The sequence below is a fragment of the Drosophila willistoni genome, chromosome 3R (genome assembly GCF_018902025.1).
Source record: "Drosophila willistoni isolate 14030-0811.24 chromosome 3R, UCI_dwil_1.1, whole genome shotgun sequence".
In the NCBI taxonomy this organism is placed as follows: domain Eukaryota; kingdom Metazoa; phylum Arthropoda; class Insecta; order Diptera; family Drosophilidae; genus Drosophila; species Drosophila willistoni.
Window position 1 is genome coordinate 15,449,040 of NC_061086.1, and position 17,284 is coordinate 15,466,323.

The following is a 17,284-nucleotide window of genomic DNA, read 5'->3' on the forward strand; positions in this document are numbered from 1 at the left end:
CCATAAGCCCACATAAAAGTCACATGAAAGATGCACGCAAACACACAGGAGTACGAGTCCTGGTTGAGCGTTACAATTTGTCGTGCTCTGTCGCCATTTTGGCTTTATTGCAGTTACTGTTAAAGTCGCCGGCTACCACAATTATCAGCTGTAGCTACCTTTTGTCCGTACGAAGACAATATCGCCCTTTCCATTTTCAACTCACACACAGGTAGCTAGCTTTAATTGCACAAAGTATTCCGTCCACCGGCAGTTGAAAACAGAAAAAAAAAACAAAAGGCTAATACAAAAGCTCTTTTGCACACTTGTTGTGGCCACAAAGCTAATGAAAAGTTTTACAGAGTTCACAATGCGTTTGTAATAATTTATTTAACATATAAATATAAATTGAATAATTTAGCAAGTAAACAAAAGAAAAGATTATCACAAAATGCAAATAGAATAAATATTTAAATATTACATGGTCTATTTTCTGTCAAATGCTAAAATTAGCACAAGTGCAAATAAACCACCAAAAATGCACACTCTTTTCAAAAAGTAACGTACTTTTCAAATATCAGTGTGGAAATGTTTTCTCAATCTCAATGTTTGCTAGGTATTTTGCTTTCCCGATAGCAGCCCTACTATTTAATCAGCTGATTCTGTGTTCTAGTGAAGAATCGATAACGATAACGCATCGGCAACATATCGATATACGGTAAATTATCGCCCTAACTTGATTCACTTCAATCGATAATCACAAAAAAGGTGACTCAAAAAGCAGAAGTATTTAATTTCTTTGTAATTAATTAAAAGTCGAATAAACACAGAACAAACATGTCGACATTGGCGAGTCCCTTATCCATTGCTGGCACCCGGCAATCAGGATCTTCGGTGCGAACACAGAACGGTAAGAATTGTCGTTTTTGAAAACAGATGCTGCCGCTGCCTCAGCCGGCTGAAAGAGAAGCACGTTGTCCGAGTCAGGCGGTACGAAAAAAGTATGGCAGAATGTTCCCGAACACTATCTGATGTGGGAGTATTAGTCATTGTAAATCTTTTTAAAAAAAGAGTTTTCAACGAAAAAAAACACAATTGTCAATTAAAGTGGCCATAAATATACGAATTGAGGTTATGACTCTATTTATCCCCACACATCTGCTCTTTACCCCTCGCAGTTATGGCTGCTCTTTCCATATCCAACATTGTGAAGAGTTCTCTGGGTCCAGTGGGCTTGGACAAAATGCTTGTGGACGATATTGGAGATGTTACAGTAACAAATGACGGAGCCACCATATTGCGTCTGCTGGAGGTTGAGCACCCTGCTGCTAAGTGAGTACAAATTGACAGAATTGTCTAATTGGGAGGTTACTAATTAATTCTATTTAGGGTTCTCGTAGAGTTGGCACAACTGCAAGATGAAGAAGTTGGAGATGGCACCACTTCAGTTGTTATTCTGGCCGCCGAACTGCTCAAGAATGCCGATGAACTGGTCAAGCAGAAGATCCACCCAACTTCCATAATCTCGGGCTACAGGATTGCCTGCAAGGAGGCCTGCAAGTACATCTCTGAGCATTTGACTGCCCCAGTGGACGAACTGGGACGCGAGTCACTGATTAATATTGCTAAGACTTCCATGAGCTCAAAGATCATTGGCGCCGATGCTGAGTTCTTTGCCACCATGGTTGTTGATGCAGCCCAATCGGTGAAGATCACAGATCCTCGGGGTCAGACAGCCTACTCGATCAAGGCCATCAATGTGTTGAAGGCTCACGGCAAGTCGGCCCGGGAGTCTGTTCTCATTCCTGGCTATGCTTTGAACTGCACAATTGCATCGCAGCAAATGCCCAAGAAGATTGTGAACGCAAAGATTGCCTGCTTGGATTTCTCTCTGCAGAAGACCAAGATGAAAATGGGCGTCCAGGTGCTTATCAATGATCCCGATAAGTTGGAGGCAATTCGTGCCCGCGAACTAGACATCACCAAGGAGCGCATCAACATGATTCTGGGCACTGGCGTTAATGTAGTCCTGGTCAGCGGTGGCGTTGATGATCTCTGCATGAAGTATTTCGTTGAAGCTGGCGCTATGGCTGTGCGTCGTGTTAAGAAGAGCGATCTAAAGATCATAGCCAAGGCTACTGGAGCTGCATTCCTTACCTCGTTGACGAACATGGACGGTGAGGAGAGCTTCGATGCCAGTATGGTTGGTGAAGCTGCTGAGGTAGCACAGGAACGAATCTGCGATGATGAGCTTATCCTCATCAAGGGCACAAAGGCTCGGTAAGTAAACCAAACTTTCCATCTTAAAGTAACTTTCCTAACTATTATGCTTACCATTTTTAGTGCGGCCGCTTCCATCATTCTGCGTGGTCCTAATGATTTCTACTGTGATGAAATGGAACGCTCTGTTCACGATGCCCTCTGTGTGGTGAAACGTGTTCTTGAGAGCAAAAAGGTCGTCGCTGGCGGCGGCTGTGTGGAAGCTGCCTTATCCATCTATTTGGAGAACTTTGCCACCTCTTTGGCATCGCGTGAACAGTTGGCTATTGCGGAATTCGCCAAATCTCTGCTTGTCATTCCCAAGACACTGTCAGTGAATGCAGCCAAGGACGCCACAGATCTAGTGGCCAAACTGCGCTCGTATCACAATTCCAGCCAGACCAAGCCAGAACGCTCTGACCTTAAATGGACCGGTCTGGATCTCGTCGAAGGTGTGGTGCGTGATAATAAGAAATCAGGTGTCCTGGAGCCAGCAATGTCAAAGATCAAATCGCTGAAATTTGCCACCGAAGCGGCCATTACCATTTTGCGAATTGATGACATGATCAAGCTAAATCCAGAAGACAAGAGCGGCAAGAGCTATGCCGATGCCTGCGCCGCTGGCGAGCTAGATGGTTAGGTGACATCCACACTTAAGAGATGAAGGAAGATAAGGATTTCCTACACGTCGTTCTTTAGGCATTTAATTTTAATCAGTTCATTCATCCCATTCATTTACTTATAACAACAATTAAATTGTTTAAATAATTTCGATCTGTATTAACCAATATCCGCGCACCGAAATGATGGCTTCTCTCACGTTTTAATAAATACAAAAAGGCGTCACACTAAACTCTGAAGAGCAATTGTTTATGTTTTATTTTCTTCTTGTCTTGGTGAGAGAGAAAAGCAATGAATAGAGAAAATATGAGAACAAGAGAGAGGGCTGGAGAGCGATTCGCCTATAAATAGTTTCTGCATCCAATCGATCTATAAATACAAAAAGAAATGAAAAGAAACACATTCTTCGAGTAGATTTTTTCATAAATTTTAAGTAATTTTTTAAATTCTCATATAAGAAAATAAAATGTCGGAACCCCAGGAGGAAGGTGCAATTGGTGGCGATGTCAATAACAATAATGAACAGGAGGATCAGCAGCATTCACAAAATGAATTGTTGGATATGGTATTCACATTGGAGAGCGAGAAACAGGCTCTCGTGGAAGAGTCTCGCAAGCGTATTGGAGCCCTACGCAAAGATTTTGAGGTTAGTTTTTGAATAAAACAAGGAATAAGTAAAAACCATTTCAAAACATTCCACCGAAGGAAGCCCGTATTGAGAATGAGCGACTGAAGAAGCGTGTCGTTCAATTGGAACAATCCCTGAAGCAATCTGTCATGTTGGGTGGCACAGAAGCCCCCAAATCCCGCCAAGAGCAAGAGGAACTTTTGCTGAAAGCCAAAACATTGCTTTTTGAGAAGACCAAAGTAAATAAGCAACAGGAGCAACAGATTTCTGTTCTTAAGGATCAGGTGGAATCCGTTAAGGATGTCCTACAAGTCACCAAAGATATGCTGCAGCTAAAGACCACTGAATGTGAGCACACGCAGGCACGCCTAGAGAAGAGCCATCTGTGGATTAAGGCGGAACAGGATAAATGCGCTCTGACCGAAAAGAAACTGGACATATCCAAGGCCGTCTATGACAAGCTGAGGGCCGAGTATGATACACAATCAAAGATATTCAAAGACCTCAAATCGGCCTATGAACAAAAGGTAAAAGTTCTTAGCGTGGCACTGGAAGAGGCCAAGAAGTAATTGAACAATTTAATAAACTATAATAATTAAATGCACAATTTTCGTTTAAACGTTTCAATAATTTAATTTCACTTTGTTCTGCACATCGTTTCCATGCTCATTTCCTCAAGTCCATGCCCCGCTCCTAGGCCGTCTGACTGGTTTGCTGCTGCTGCTGGGCTTGCAACAGTTTTGCAGCTTGCGCCTGCTTCATCTCGAGCACACCGATCACTGAGTTAAGGAAACGAGTCTTTTGCAAGTGTATCTTTTCGATTTTTTCAATCTGTTCCTGTACGTATTCGACGCGACGTTTGAAATAGTCCTTAGATCCTTCCAGATCCTATAGAGCAAACAGATGGCATGAGATTTAGAATTAAGTCGAAAGATTTAGCTTACCTTTTCAATATAGTAACCAGTGCCTATGTCTATGATAAAGTTGTTGAGGTCCTTAACGCGTCCAGGTACGTACATACTGCTCGTCAGCGGCACCAGGATCTGTCGATTCTGCCATTCGGGTTGGAAAGCTTCAAGTGCCTCCTTTGAGCCGGCGTATTTGGCTTTACAGCCATGAAGAGTTGACAAAGAGTCCTGTATGTTGGTCATCTCCTGCAGAAACATGTGCATTTCAATGTTTTAGTAGCATGTGCCAAAATCCTCGCACCGCCTATCACCCCCGCACCCAGACACATTTCACGCGACGGCAACGATTCTCTCACCTGCTCAAACTCTTGCTTTATCTGCATCAGCTGGTCCGGGCTGAGTTTGGTGAGATCGATCATCTCGGCCTTTGCGGATTCGTTTGAGGTGCCAGCCATTATTTATGCTTAAACTTCTAATTTATAACAAAATTTTAATATTCCAGTTAGTCACAGGGCACACCGATTAAGAGTTGCCAGAAGTCGTTTTCCCCCACGTCCGGCAACACCATCGCCAGAGTTGTCCAAAACCACCGAGTAAGTTTTCGATACAATGGTTTTATATCAGGTCTACTAGGTGACATCTCTAATCCAAACGCTGCATTGCGCGAAATCGTTTATAGTTGCGATTTGTTTGTCCGAAAATTGCTTTATAATAAGTTGCTTATCTTTGTTATCTTCGTGTTCATTGTCACTGTAGTTGGCAAAACTAAATAATGTCTGATTCAGAAAACACATCGAACGAATCCCAATCATTTGAGTCTCCTCAATCCTCTGTAAGTTTAATAAGAATTGGCTGTGCGGACTAAATTCATGTTCTTTACAAATCTTTGAATAGGCATTATTAAATCTCAGCGACATTGATTCCATAGTCTCATTACCCGGCTTCCAGTCGACATCTGAAGTTTATGATTTAAGTGGTAATTCGTCCAACGAAATGGTTAATCCCAACTCCCAGGCTAATGCCGGCAGCTCGACGGATAGCGATTCCTTCCAGGATACCTCGCAAAGCAGGTCTTCGCCACCGACAACGAGCCAGAACAGCTCTAACTCGCCATCAACTAACGCTAACGATTTAGTTTTGCAGGAGTCGCTGGACGATAGCAACTTAGCTGCTGAAATTGATCGCAGTAAGTAATTGAATCTGATTTAAAGTAAATCTATAATAGCTATTGATATTACTTACATTCAAGTCCGTCGTTTCTGTGAGAATGTTGAAAATAATTTAGCTTCCATTGGCTTGAGCTCTGCTTCTACTCCAAGAATTGTCCGTGGTAATCGACCTAGATTGAACACAAGTGAGTTTTATTTAGCGAAACTTAAACTCCTTGATAAATGCAATTTATAATTATGCATTTCAAGCTGAACCAATTGAGATCATTGATTTGTCGGAACACTATGAAGCTGCGCGTCAACTGGCAAGAAATCGCCCCCCAGATGCAATTATCGATTTGTGCACACCAGTTGCAACACGTTCCACACCGTCTCGTGGAACTGCTCAACGCCGTCGTCTTGAAGTTCCAGATCCTGATTGTATCATTGACAATCCATCGCCGCCAAAGCGCACCTGTGACAGCGCAAACAACTCACAGCAGGATAATTCATATAGATGTCCAGTTTGCTTGGAATCTGCTTCCCAACGTGAGCCCACCTCAACAAAATGTGGTCACGTTTTCTGTAAAGTCTGCATACAGTCAGCCATACAATCCTCGCACAAATGCCCAATTTGTAACAAAAAACTGACGGCTCGACAAACCTTTCGCATATATCTTTAACTATGAAATAAGGTCACCAACCTATGAAATACAATAGCGCTGTGAGCCAGTTTAAACATAAGTACACAGATTTATTTATTTTTCAGTTTCATCCATATAATATTGTCTTGTTGATGCACCTCCGGACTCATTCCATTGCCATCATATTTAAACACATAAGCATTGTATAAGTTTTTTTTTTCTTTTCATAAATTTATAATTCTAGTTAGATAGCTTAAGTCAGCAGGAATAAAAAAATATTCAAATATGATATTACTTGCTTATCAACATTTAAAAGACATAATTAAAACACCGATAAAAAAAACCTTTCTTTGTCTAATTGCAATTTTCATTTAACAAATTATCCTTGATTTAAATTGTACGAAGTGTAATTAAGTTGAAAGCTTTCATGACAAATTAAGTAACGAATAATATAAATAAGTTGAAATTCACAAAAAAAAAATAATTCCAAAGAAAATGTGGTCGAAAATGTACTACGTTGAGAAGAATAAAATTATTTCAATTATGTACCTATTATTTCAATAAATATTAAGAACTAATTCACCTGGTTATATTGAAATACTTTTAATGGAAACAATACATGAAAATATTTTGCATCTTCTTTGAAAAAGAGAAACAATAGCTTATGAAGTATATTGGACTTTGAAGTTCAATTTATTTGTCCAGCTGTCTGCATATGGCGATATTGAATTTGAACCCATCCCAAAAATCGCTATAAAAGGTGGAACGGAGAACAGAATTCTTCATCCGACACAAACTGGTTGAACTGTAATGAGAATTTTAACCCTACTGCTAGGCATTGGCCTTTTGACCAGTTGCTTTGTTCGAAGCGATGCCGCTGAAGCCTGCACTGGATCACAAACTCCAGAAGCCGATGACTGCACGGATTGTTCCTTAGAAGACAATAAGGAAAAAGAAGAATGTGTAGCATTGACCGACACCACTACCACCACCACCACCACCACCACCACCGCAGCGCCAGGATCGACACCATCAACTGAAGCTGGAAATTCTAATACAGGAAGCTCTACACCAAATTCTGAAAATTCGACAACCGAGGCAAACAATAGCGCAAGTACAAGCAACGATATTAGCAGCAACACCAGCACTGGAAACACCGATACTGCTGCTGCGAATCGTAGGAGACAAGCACGCCGTAGAGCCGCACGGAGACGTAGGCAGGCCAGAAGGAGAAGAAGACAACGGAGGCAAAGAAGGCGGCAGCAAAACAGAAGGAGGCAAGGCTAACACAGCTTCAAACAAAACTTGGAATTTTCCAAAGAACATTTTGAAAATAAATTGAACATAAAATTGATGCATAAAAAGATTCATTTGAAGATTAAGTGAATTATTACTGAATCTTTGTGTTCCTTGATAAAGCACCTTGTGGATGTCCTTTTGCCAGACTGTAGTAGTGAATAACTGAATGAAAGGATCAGACCGAAGATCCTACATTCCTTAACTATTGAGCTGTGTGTGAGCAAATGGGGGCAGAACCTTTCGTCCTTGTCCATGTGGTGAGTTGAGAATTTGGTCCTCTGGAAAAGTTTTTGTAACAGAAATCCCAATTATAGTAAACTGTATTCTGTCTTCTCTTTTCAAACCATTTTCTTTGTTACATTTGATAAATTAATACAGTTAAATAAATTTTGTTTAATTTTTGCCATACCATGAATGTGAGCAATGAGTCAAGTCAAGGAGAAATCCAACCACGTCCTCTTGTAGCACCTCCAAACTATCCAAAGCGATTGCCTGAATTTAAAGTTGGTCCGGTGGTTAATGATTTGGGCTTTACATTAAGTGAACGATTGGCTCTTAAGCAGGCATGGAATCAAATTAAGCCCAAAGAACGCCGTCTTGGTCAAGAAGTCTTCTACAGGTGAGAACAGGTAACGTTTAAATATGGAATCACTAATAACAATTTCTCCACTATTAACAGATTTCTCAATGAACATTATTTTGCTATGTATACATTTCAGTCGAATGAAAAACTAGATCTTCATAGTCTGCACAGTCATGCTCGGAATTTTGTGCATTTTATTGGCGATCTGATAAATGAATCTGATCCAACAATGTTTCAATTCATGGTTCATGATATCAATCAAATACACAATTGCAGGCATGTCCCGAAACACTACATTGAGGTAATATAACTGCCCAGAACTATATCCAACCATTATATAACTCGTTGGAGTTGTCCACAACAGATGCTGCTCCAAGCTCTAACAGACGCAATACTCAAAGACCTCCATAAGATGACTTGTCCAACATTGGAGAACGGTTTAAAGCGTTTGGTAGATAAATTCAAAAATTATATGAACGAAAGTGATTGCAATGCCAAATCTACTGTGTCCTATAAAAGACAAATGAAAAGAGACAGACAACCCATGGCCAAACAAGCAGATCAAATTTGATTCTTCACTAGTAAAATATAACGTATACGCACTGAGTGAACTCAATTGACATCGACGTGAAAAACGCTTCCCGAATCGCTGATCTATAAGCATAATTCCAAAGTTGTCCAGTTGGCTTTGTCATGCAAACCTCATCGAATTTATATATCGCGTTGCTGCCAACGTCGGCGTCGCTGCGACTTCAACTGTTCATATCAGTTGGCGTTGGTCGCCGACGTCGCAATAACTATGTATATACAAACGTTGATTTTGTTTAGCTGCTCAACGTTTTTCCTTCGGAGACATTCAGTTTTAATCGGACGCTCAACGCGCCCATCCGCACGTTTCGATAGTTAAAAAAAAAATATTCTGAAATCGTTTGGCATAAGGCGTAACTAACAGAAATCTATGTGCAGATTAGCATTTTAACTTTTGTCCAGTGATCTCTCACTTTGTGAACAATAAACCAAATTATAATTGGCCTATCTATTGTGTTAACTATTATATATTTTCGTTGAATTATGGTGGCCGGCGAGGACATTAAAAAGGCAAGTCGATTGTGTCGAATAAAATGCGTCTAAGTAACTTAAGCTCTAAATCTCTAAAATCTTATTTTAAATCTTATTTTCTAAAATATATTGGCCTATAGATTGTTTAGAGTTTTTTATTTAAAAAAGACAAAAAAGATTTTTATACTGTATATAAAAGTAGATTTTACAGACTGAATTTGGTTTTCGATTCTGCAAATTTCAAAATTTTATAAAATTTCTCTACGTGTTTCGTTTAAAAATTTCCTTATTGTCTGTATATCACAATATTTAATGACGATTTGAAAATAAAAACCATTTTGAAAAATCAATCTGATATTTAATCTTATCAAGTTTATCCACTAACATTCGATTTGACTTCGGAATAACCAATATGATAATCAATCTTCAAGTTTATAGACTAACATTCAATTTGACTTTTAATTACCATTTGAAGACTTGCTTTAACACAAATATTACGAATTCGAAAAGAATTATTAAGTTTTTGACTTAAAGAGACTTTTAAATACCAATATATTAAATAAGGAACGTCTTTTCATTTCAAGGAATAAAGTTTAAAGTGCTTATTTATATATATTTTAGACCCATTACCAATAAAATTTGTTTTAAGGTCTCTTCGTGTTCCTTAAAACTGTAGGCAAATTTTTATGAATATCATAATAATGCACAGATCCAAATCGATTTGCCACTTCAACTTGTCTTTATTGTGGCTAATTAGTTCATAATTTTTTCAATTAATTTATTGCCTATTAATTCGTTTCAAATTTTGTATAATCAAGTTAAGGAAATTAAAAAAAAAAACTAAATATCTTATCAGGATTTACCTACAACCTCCTTAAAGAAGTTTACGAGTATAAAAATGTTCAAGATTTATACAAGAGTTTTGTTTACTACAGTCCATATACTATATTTATTTAAGAGTGTGCGTGTGTGTCATATGGGTGTGTGTGTGTGTGTGTTGCCATGGTAAATGATTTCGTAATCAACAGTCATAAACAAACGATTAAATCTAAGGCTTAGAGGGATATGAACTATAAGGGATATGAACATACTTCAGACTCAGCATCAAGTGGCAATTTTGCACTTGGGCCATAGAGTCAGCAATTCATTCAATAGATCTGGCCACTTGACTTTGGGTTTTTGTATACCAAATGTGTTACCAATATGCCCACTTAAAGTTTACCTCTCCGTTTTGTAATAATCCCAATAAACACACTTGTGTGTGTGCTCGAGAACGTTTTAATTTCAGTGAGAAGGAACTTGCTTGGGCATTGAGTTGGTATTTTTTTCGTAGATTTTTGGTTGTTGATTGGGCCCGTGGCCGAAATGGCCTTATCATTTGGTACGGGGTTATAAATATATTAAATCGGTTTGGGGTCTAACAGCAGCCGTGCAAGTGATCGGTCTATAACTTTTTTGGTTCACGCCGAGACCAACTGTTTTCGATAACGAGCATAGAAGAGAAACCTTTGAGCATGACGTTCAATTCTTTTGCATTGAGAGATTCTCAAAAACTTTGATTAAAAGTGATTCATGTATACGACATAACTGTATTGTTCTCTATTGATATTGGGCGATAAAATCCTGTTTGAGATAACAGAAATGTCTAGGGATGATTGTAATTTCCAACCAAATATAAAATTGGGAAATGAATACCAAATTGTATTCATATGTTTGTTTGCTTGCTTCTGTTTTATGGCATTGGCGGAGTGTCTAATAAAACTGCGCCATATATCCGTACTTTTGGTCGCGTGCCTATCAATAGCCAATGTTTGTGTTTCGGACATATTTATAATCAAATATATACATATAGTTGCATATCTCTTGTTGTTTGTGCTAGTAAATGTTTATCTTGCCTGTGTCAAGCAATGAAAATAAAAATACTATTTATCCCAATGCATATGAATACATATATGTAAATATAAACATTCCTGACAAATCATTGTCGTTTTGTATTCTGACTTTAGTTGGATAAATTCCAGAAGCATTGCTTTTCAGCCTCTCCACCCACTCTTTGGTTGCATCGTAATGCATTTCTCTTTTCGTAGATAATGGAGGCCACAATGATACATAAATATATAAAAAATAAACTGATTAACCTCAGTGAGTAACAAAAGGATTGTTTTAAATAAGTTCAATGTCTACGACATAAAGAAAAATTGCAGTAATCAATATAAAGTGTAGCATACTTTAAGGTGCACCCTGCATAAATAACCACAAGACCGAAATGTCTTAAGTCTTTTAATTGATTCTCGGTCAAAGGTATTGAGAAAAATTATGGCGAACGCGTCACATAAACTATATTGTTTATTGTTTATAAGTTTGCCTCAATTGCCCACAGCAGAAAGGTAGATAAATGTGGGCGTGAACGCGGAACTTTTACCGACAAGAGAAAAAACCTTTACTATATACACACATACATGCATACAAACAGACATGGGCGTAGTGGGCTTTTTGTTCAACCCTTTTTATTATATTGCAGCAAGTTTTGTCATTTGATAATTTGCTTTAACCTTGATTAAACAATTAAATAAAACGGATAACGGATGTTTTTTTTCTCTCTTTGATGAATATATGGGTATCAAGGTAAATGAATGACTACTTTACATTATTTTTGTGAATTTTTCTGTGTGATTAAGGATTAAAAGAGTTTACTTGACATAATGAAATGACAAATATTTTCTATATTGATTAAATTGTATGTTCAGATCATAACATTAAAAATTTCAAAGTGGTAATATCTTAATGCAGATAATCTAATGTTGCCCCATTCGCCTACGGCTATGGGCAACAAGCCTCCTAAGGCAAACAAACTATTAGTACTTAGTTGTTGCGGCCAGACGAGAGGCAGCAGATGGCCAGAGAGGGGGCCTGAACTTGACATCGGCAAAGGCCCAAGCAATAGTAAAAACAAACAGAGCAAAGCCAACAACGCTAACTAATTAGCATGTGATGTGGATGAGCTATCAACGAACACACACACACACACACACACAACAAGGTGGGTGGGTGTGTCTGGCTGTCTCGGTGGTCAGTGCATCGAGCATCTATATTGCATCTTTCTATCTCTCTCTCTCTCTCTCTTTTGAAATGGCGACAGGTTTCTTTGGCATGCACTTGACGCCATTAAAGTTTACGTGCTACATTTTATAATTAAACAATTTGTTTTTTAATTTTGCATTCTAATAAGGACTGCGGTTTACTCGTGCGGTTATTTTTTGCCTTTTGTGATCGCTTAATCCAAACAAAAGTTTATTTTTAAACACAATTATGATCAGAGTTTTATGAGGAGTGATCAACAGAGGTGCAGATCGTTTCACAGATTCTCACTTATCTTGATAGGTTTTGTTTATAAAGTTGTTATATTTGGTTAATAAATGCTTTGATCACTTTGAAAAGAAGTAAAAGTTTAGCAAAGATTTTTCTATTCTTATACTTTTGAAATTTACCAAATGCATTTGGCAAATGCAACGCATCGTAATGCATTTTATTTTCCTCTACAATTTGCGTTTATGTAAAAACAATTGGTGCATTTGCCGGAAGCATTTCAATTTTGTTTAGACTTTGGCCAGTGTGCAGAGGGGCGTATGCGTAATGTGTGATTATGAAATCGATTTTTACGATTTTAGGTTGTTATTGCTATTCACCTGAGAAGGAAATTAATAGAAATTATTCGAAGAAAGGGAAATACTAGACACATTTGTTTAACAGGTAGCTCTTAATCGGTTTGGCACATGGCGTACATGTAATTCAGATAAGAATTTGCGTCCATGGGATGGCAGGCCAAAATAAATACAACGCAGACAAAATAAAAGTGATATATAGAGAATAAAAATAAAAGATTCTATACAAAATATAGAAAGTCTGAGAATACGTTGTCTGTTGTTTTTAGTTTGTGTTTCTTTTTTCGAAGAGTCCAACGCTTCAGTCGTTTTGAGGCGGCCAGTTGGGCCAAAACATTTGCCACAACACTCACTAAAATTAGCGGAATAAAAATATAAACTTATATACGCGCAAAACAAATAGATATATACTTATAGCTATGTTTCTTTTTTAAAATAGTTTGTATATCTATATGTACATATAGGAATAAAAATAAATCATAAAAAATAGTGTCAACAAATTAAGATCGACTAAAGAAGCAAAAAATCAAAGGCAAGGTGCCTTTTGTGTGTGCGTTAATCCTCTTATATAAGATCTTTGTGCGTGTGTGTGGGTGTGGGTGTGTGAGAGAACCCGGAAATCAACCTAGAAAAGAACAAATGGATTCGGATAAAGTAGTACGCGCCATGGCGCGTTGGTGGCAGGTAAAGGCAAGATTTTCGTTTCGCACAATTTTCAGGAGGAAGAAAAATCATTCCATTTTATTTATTTTTATTTTTGTTCTTCCTTCTGATATTTGCCCATTGCGTTTTGTCTTTTAAATTGCCGACTAGTGGTATCTTACGGTTGGTTAATTTTCCCATCACTTGGGCAGTTGTTTGATAGGCTTCCAAAACAGCAATGAACATTAAAAACATATTAAATACCCAACTTAATAGTGTCTTAAGTTGTCTTATTAAACGACTTAGCGACATTTTTTGTTGGTTTCCGTTTTGTTATCGTAGATCAAACTTATTAATATTTATATTTTTTTGTTGTTTTTTTTTCGGTTCCTGCAGACTGTAAGTCAAGAAGATGGCGATCCCACGTCTCACAATCCAATGCTCTATGATCCTCTGCAGGATGGTGTGGTAAAGACCTCAAAAACTCGTCAATATGTGGCAGCTCTTGTTGGTAAGACATAAAAAAGTATTTAAAGTTGAACGTGAGACCTAATGGAAATTCTTACTTAAAGTTTGCTTGGGAGCTGTTGCTGCTGGCACTGCTTTGGCCTGGACAAGTCCTGTTTTGCCTCAATTGAGTGCCGTTGTCAATGCCACGACGGGAAATTCCACAATAGCTGGCAATTCCACCGCAACAATTATAAACAATTCCACTACTTCTACCAACGATGGAGGAATACAACTAACAGCCGCAGAACGTAAGTTATATACTGCTTTTTTCTTTTACTTAATAGTTATCAATGATTAGTTATCTATTACTATAGTCTAATCTTTTGCACTCACTTCACTAAGTACTTTAAATTTATATTCATATTGTTAATAAAAAGCTTTGCTACAAATGCATTCTCGTATACTTAATTCGTAGACTGCACAATAGGCTAAGAGTAATTTCTTTTATTTGTTTATCAGTGTTATTCCCCTTTATCAATTTTTCTAATCTGCCAATAAGTTAGTCAAGTTTAACACTTTTGATACTATTTGCTTACTTACAGAGACCTGGGTCAGTTCCCTATTGGCTATTGGTGCCTTTTTGGGAGCTCTACCCACAGGTTATATTGCCGATGCCATTGGACGACGTTACACGGCCATGGCCATGGATGTGCCTTTCATTTTGGCCTGGCTGTCGATTATATTTGCCCAATCCGTTGGTTGGCTATACTTGGGACGTTTCTTGATTGGTGAGTGGCTGCAATCTTTTAGAGGATTCCCTTTGAGTTAACTTTGAGTTTTAATCATTAAGGTATCGCCACGGGTAGCTTTTGTGTGGTGGCTCCCATGTACATCTCAGAGATTGCCGAGACAAGTATTCGCGGCACATTGGGCACTCTGTTTCAGCTATTGCTCACTATTGGCATATTGTTTGTCTATGCGGTTGGTTCAATGGTATCATGGACCACTCTAAGCACACTTTGTCTAATTGTGCCCATTCTGTTGCTGGTGGGCATGTTCTTCTTGCCCGAAACGCCCGTGTACCTGCTGAAGAAGGTGAGTGATGAGCTTCATAGTTCCGATTATACTCATGATTAACTAACTCACACTTTTATCCAGGGCCGACGTGCTGATGCTGCTCTCTCGTTGAAATGGCTGTGGGGTCGTTTCTGTGACTCACGCAGTGCGATACAAATAATACAAAATGATTTGGATCAAGCTGGTGCCGATGCCTCATTCTTGGATCTCTTCAGTAATCGTGGTTCTCTCAAAGGCTTGATAATCTCCATGTTGCTGATGCTTTTCCAACAATTTTCTGGCATCAATGCGGTGATATTCTATACTGTGCAAATTTTCGATTCGGCTGGCAGCACTCTCGATGCCTCTAGTTGTTCGATTGTTGTTGGCGTCGTCCAAGTGATAATGACTCTGACTTCATCGCTGTTGATCGAGCGTGCCGGACGCAAGATTCTGTTGCTCTTCAGCAGTACTGTTATGACCATTTGCCTGGCCATTTTGGGTGCCTATTTCAATATCAAAGATGGCGGCAAGGATGTTTCAGCCATTGGCTGGCTACCTTTACTCTGTGTCGTCCTCTATATAGTCACTTTCTCGGTTGGCTATGGCCCCATTCCATGGCTAATGATGGGTGAACTCTTTCTGCCCGATGTCAAGGCCACAGCTGTCTCCCTCACCGTCATGTTCAACTGGCTGTGTGTGTTTTTGGTAACGAAATCATTTGGCACCATGAACGATTCATTGGGATCGGATGTCACCTTTTGGTTCTTTGCCGTTTGCATGGCTCTGGCCACCATATTTGTGGCATTGGCCGTGCAGGAGACAAAGGGCAAGAGTGCCAGTCAGATACAAAGCTGGCTGAGTGGTCGTCAATAAAGATAACCACCACACATTATGAAAAGTGGGGGCGGGATCAGTTGGATGGCTTACAACAAATGACATTGTACTCGTATGTAAATAAGCAGCCTATACCAAAAAGAACACACACACACACAATTACTTGCCGAATGTATCTATACCCTCCCTTCAAACTGATTAACTCTTTGTAGAAGAGTATAGAACTGTAGCATCAAATATTTAAGCACCCTAATTATTTTGACTTTGATCAAGACCTTAAGAGTGTACTATATAGTTCAATTAGTTTTTAAGCATTACTCCCAATTGTATCCTTGTGTCTATTTTCATTTTCGTAAGTTGCCAAAGACATGTATTTTAATATTTGTGTATAATTTGTATGTGTAATTGTATATTTGATAATAAACACTAAACTGTACAGTTATCGATTGGCTTTAATAATAAGAGCTCATCACATTTGATAGCAATAATTTGCTGATAACCCTAATATTCAGATTCCGACTACTCTACCACAGGCCTGTCTATGCCTCTTCCTATCAATAATCATATGATTAGACCACGCCTACTTGTGGCGCCATTCACCTGACATTTCGATTTTGATTGATCGCTTCAAATGTAATAAATTGATAATTATATTTACTTGAAAATATAGTATATAGACGAATAGTCGTTAATTCTACAAATGCAAATATTCAATTTGCAATTATAGGAAGTGCTGCTCAATATGACGACAGATAAATATTTACAGATATATATTATATATCTATTATATATACACGAGCATTGTAATTGACTTTGATATTTGCTCAAATGTACTATAGGTTGATTATTGCTAAAGATCCACAGACATCCATCAATAATTGCAATTGTCTCAAGTGTCGTGAATATATCCACATATACAGCTATATATGTATATAGTTGAATAGTGCTCAGGTAAATTTATCTAAATCAACTTAAAAAAGTATCAGATGTATGAATGTATTGAAAACTCTCTTATTTGTATCAATATTTTTATCAATTCGGCGAGGAGTTTAGTTCGCTTTCTTTCGTAGTTCAAGGAACAAAGTGCATCCCCAAAATTACATACTAAATTCATAACTTCAATTGGCCACAAATTAAATGTTGGAGCTCAATTGAAAATTTGTAGTGCCTTCACAATTTGTCTTAGTTTTTCTAGATCTATAACTTCTTTAAAGAGTTCAGAGGCGTAGATATAATAATAAAATTTCAGCAAATTTGGCTGAAATATTTGGAAAACGAAAGACGAAAGGGTGAATTTTTTGTTCAGGTGCTTAACCTGTGAAACAACTGCAAAGGCTCAAATGACAACATTTACGATTCATAACCAGAATACAATAACCAACAATTTACTCAACAAATTTCTTCATTGAGTTACTTGGAAGCCAAGAAAATCAGAACTAAAGTCCATAAATATAAACGTCTTAAATTCGTGTATAAACACTGTATAAATAAACTAAATTCTTCTTTCTA

The 17,284-nt window shown here is 38.1% G+C and overlaps 6 protein-coding genes and 2 long non-coding RNA genes across 9 annotated transcripts; 5 read left to right on the forward strand and 3 right to left on the reverse strand.

Moving 5' to 3' along the window:
• The first annotated feature begins 722 nt into the window (after nt 1-722).
• Nucleotides 723-3,098, forward strand: LOC6650099 (T-complex protein 1 subunit alpha). Its single transcript, XM_002074023.4, has 4 exons — nt 723-889; nt 1,158-1,311; nt 1,369-2,259; nt 2,323-3,098. Exons 1-4 carry the CDS (start codon nt 817-819, stop codon nt 2,876-2,878), a joined length of 1,674 nt encoding a protein of 557 aa, XP_002074059.1. The 5' UTR covers nt 723-816; the 3' UTR covers nt 2,879-3,098.
• A 183-nt stretch (nt 3,099-3,281) lies between these two features.
• Nucleotides 3,282-4,091, forward strand: LOC6650100 (mRNA export factor GLE1). The gene is made up of 2 exons (XM_002074024.3): nt 3,282-3,505; nt 3,565-4,091. Exons 1-2 carry the CDS (start codon nt 3,326-3,328, stop codon nt 4,054-4,056), a joined length of 672 nt encoding a protein of 223 aa, XP_002074060.1. The 5' UTR covers nt 3,282-3,325; the 3' UTR covers nt 4,057-4,091.
• On the reverse strand, nt 4,022-4,931 carry LOC6650101 (probable prefoldin subunit 5). Its single transcript, XM_002074025.4, has 3 exons — nt 4,752-4,931; nt 4,432-4,641; nt 4,022-4,375 (listed from the first exon to the last, which is right to left on the reverse strand). The coding sequence occupies exons 1-3, from the start codon at nt 4,848-4,850 to the stop codon at nt 4,181-4,183; spliced, it is 504 nt and encodes a 167-aa protein (XP_002074061.1). The 5' UTR covers nt 4,851-4,931; the 3' UTR covers nt 4,022-4,180.
• Nucleotides 4,932-5,029: 98 nt separating this feature from the next.
• Nucleotides 5,030-6,476, forward strand: LOC6650102. Its single transcript, XM_002074026.4, has 4 exons — nt 5,030-5,227; nt 5,290-5,581; nt 5,645-5,749; nt 5,814-6,476. Exons 1-4 carry the CDS (start codon nt 5,168-5,170, stop codon nt 6,224-6,226), a joined length of 870 nt encoding a protein of 289 aa, XP_002074062.2. The 5' UTR covers nt 5,030-5,167; the 3' UTR covers nt 6,227-6,476.
• A 521-nt stretch (nt 6,477-6,997) lies between these two features.
• On the forward strand, nt 6,998-7,529 carry LOC111519394 (uncharacterized protein DDB_G0284459-like). The gene is made up of 2 exons (XM_047013702.1): nt 6,998-7,301; nt 7,369-7,529. The coding sequence occupies exons 1-2, from the start codon at nt 6,998-7,000 to the stop codon at nt 7,527-7,529; spliced, it is 465 nt and encodes a 154-aa protein (XP_046869658.1).
• Nucleotides 7,530-7,537: 8 nt separating this feature from the next.
• Nucleotides 7,538-7,937, reverse strand: LOC124460829. The gene is made up of 2 exons (XR_006954811.1): nt 7,896-7,937; nt 7,538-7,764 (listed from the first exon to the last, which is right to left on the reverse strand). It is a non-coding gene; the product is annotated as an uncharacterized LOC124460829 (long non-coding RNA).
• LOC6650104 (facilitated trehalose transporter Tret1-2 homolog) lies at nt 7,839-16,217 on the forward strand. 2 transcript variants are annotated; one of them, XM_023180041.2, is made up of 8 exons: nt 7,839-8,105; nt 8,166-8,370; nt 8,434-9,167; nt 13,829-13,943; nt 14,005-14,190; nt 14,485-14,670; nt 14,733-14,977; nt 15,041-16,217. In XM_023180041.2, exons 3-8 carry the CDS (start codon nt 9,141-9,143, stop codon nt 15,812-15,814), a joined length of 1,533 nt encoding a protein of 510 aa, XP_023035809.1. In that variant the 5' UTR covers nt 7,839-8,105; nt 8,166-8,370; nt 8,434-9,140; the 3' UTR covers nt 15,815-16,217. The 2 variants fall into 2 exon arrangements, with proteins under 2 accessions (XP_023035809.1, XP_023035808.1); XM_023180040.2 differs by lacking the exons at nt 7,839-8,105; nt 8,166-8,370; nt 8,434-9,167 and adding an exon at nt 13,418-13,474.
• On the reverse strand, nt 13,048-14,066 carry LOC124460827. The gene is made up of 2 exons (XR_006954809.1): nt 13,999-14,066; nt 13,048-13,936 (listed from the first exon to the last, which is right to left on the reverse strand). It is a non-coding gene; the product is annotated as an uncharacterized LOC124460827 (long non-coding RNA).
• Nucleotides 16,218-17,284: the final 1,067 nt, after the last annotated feature.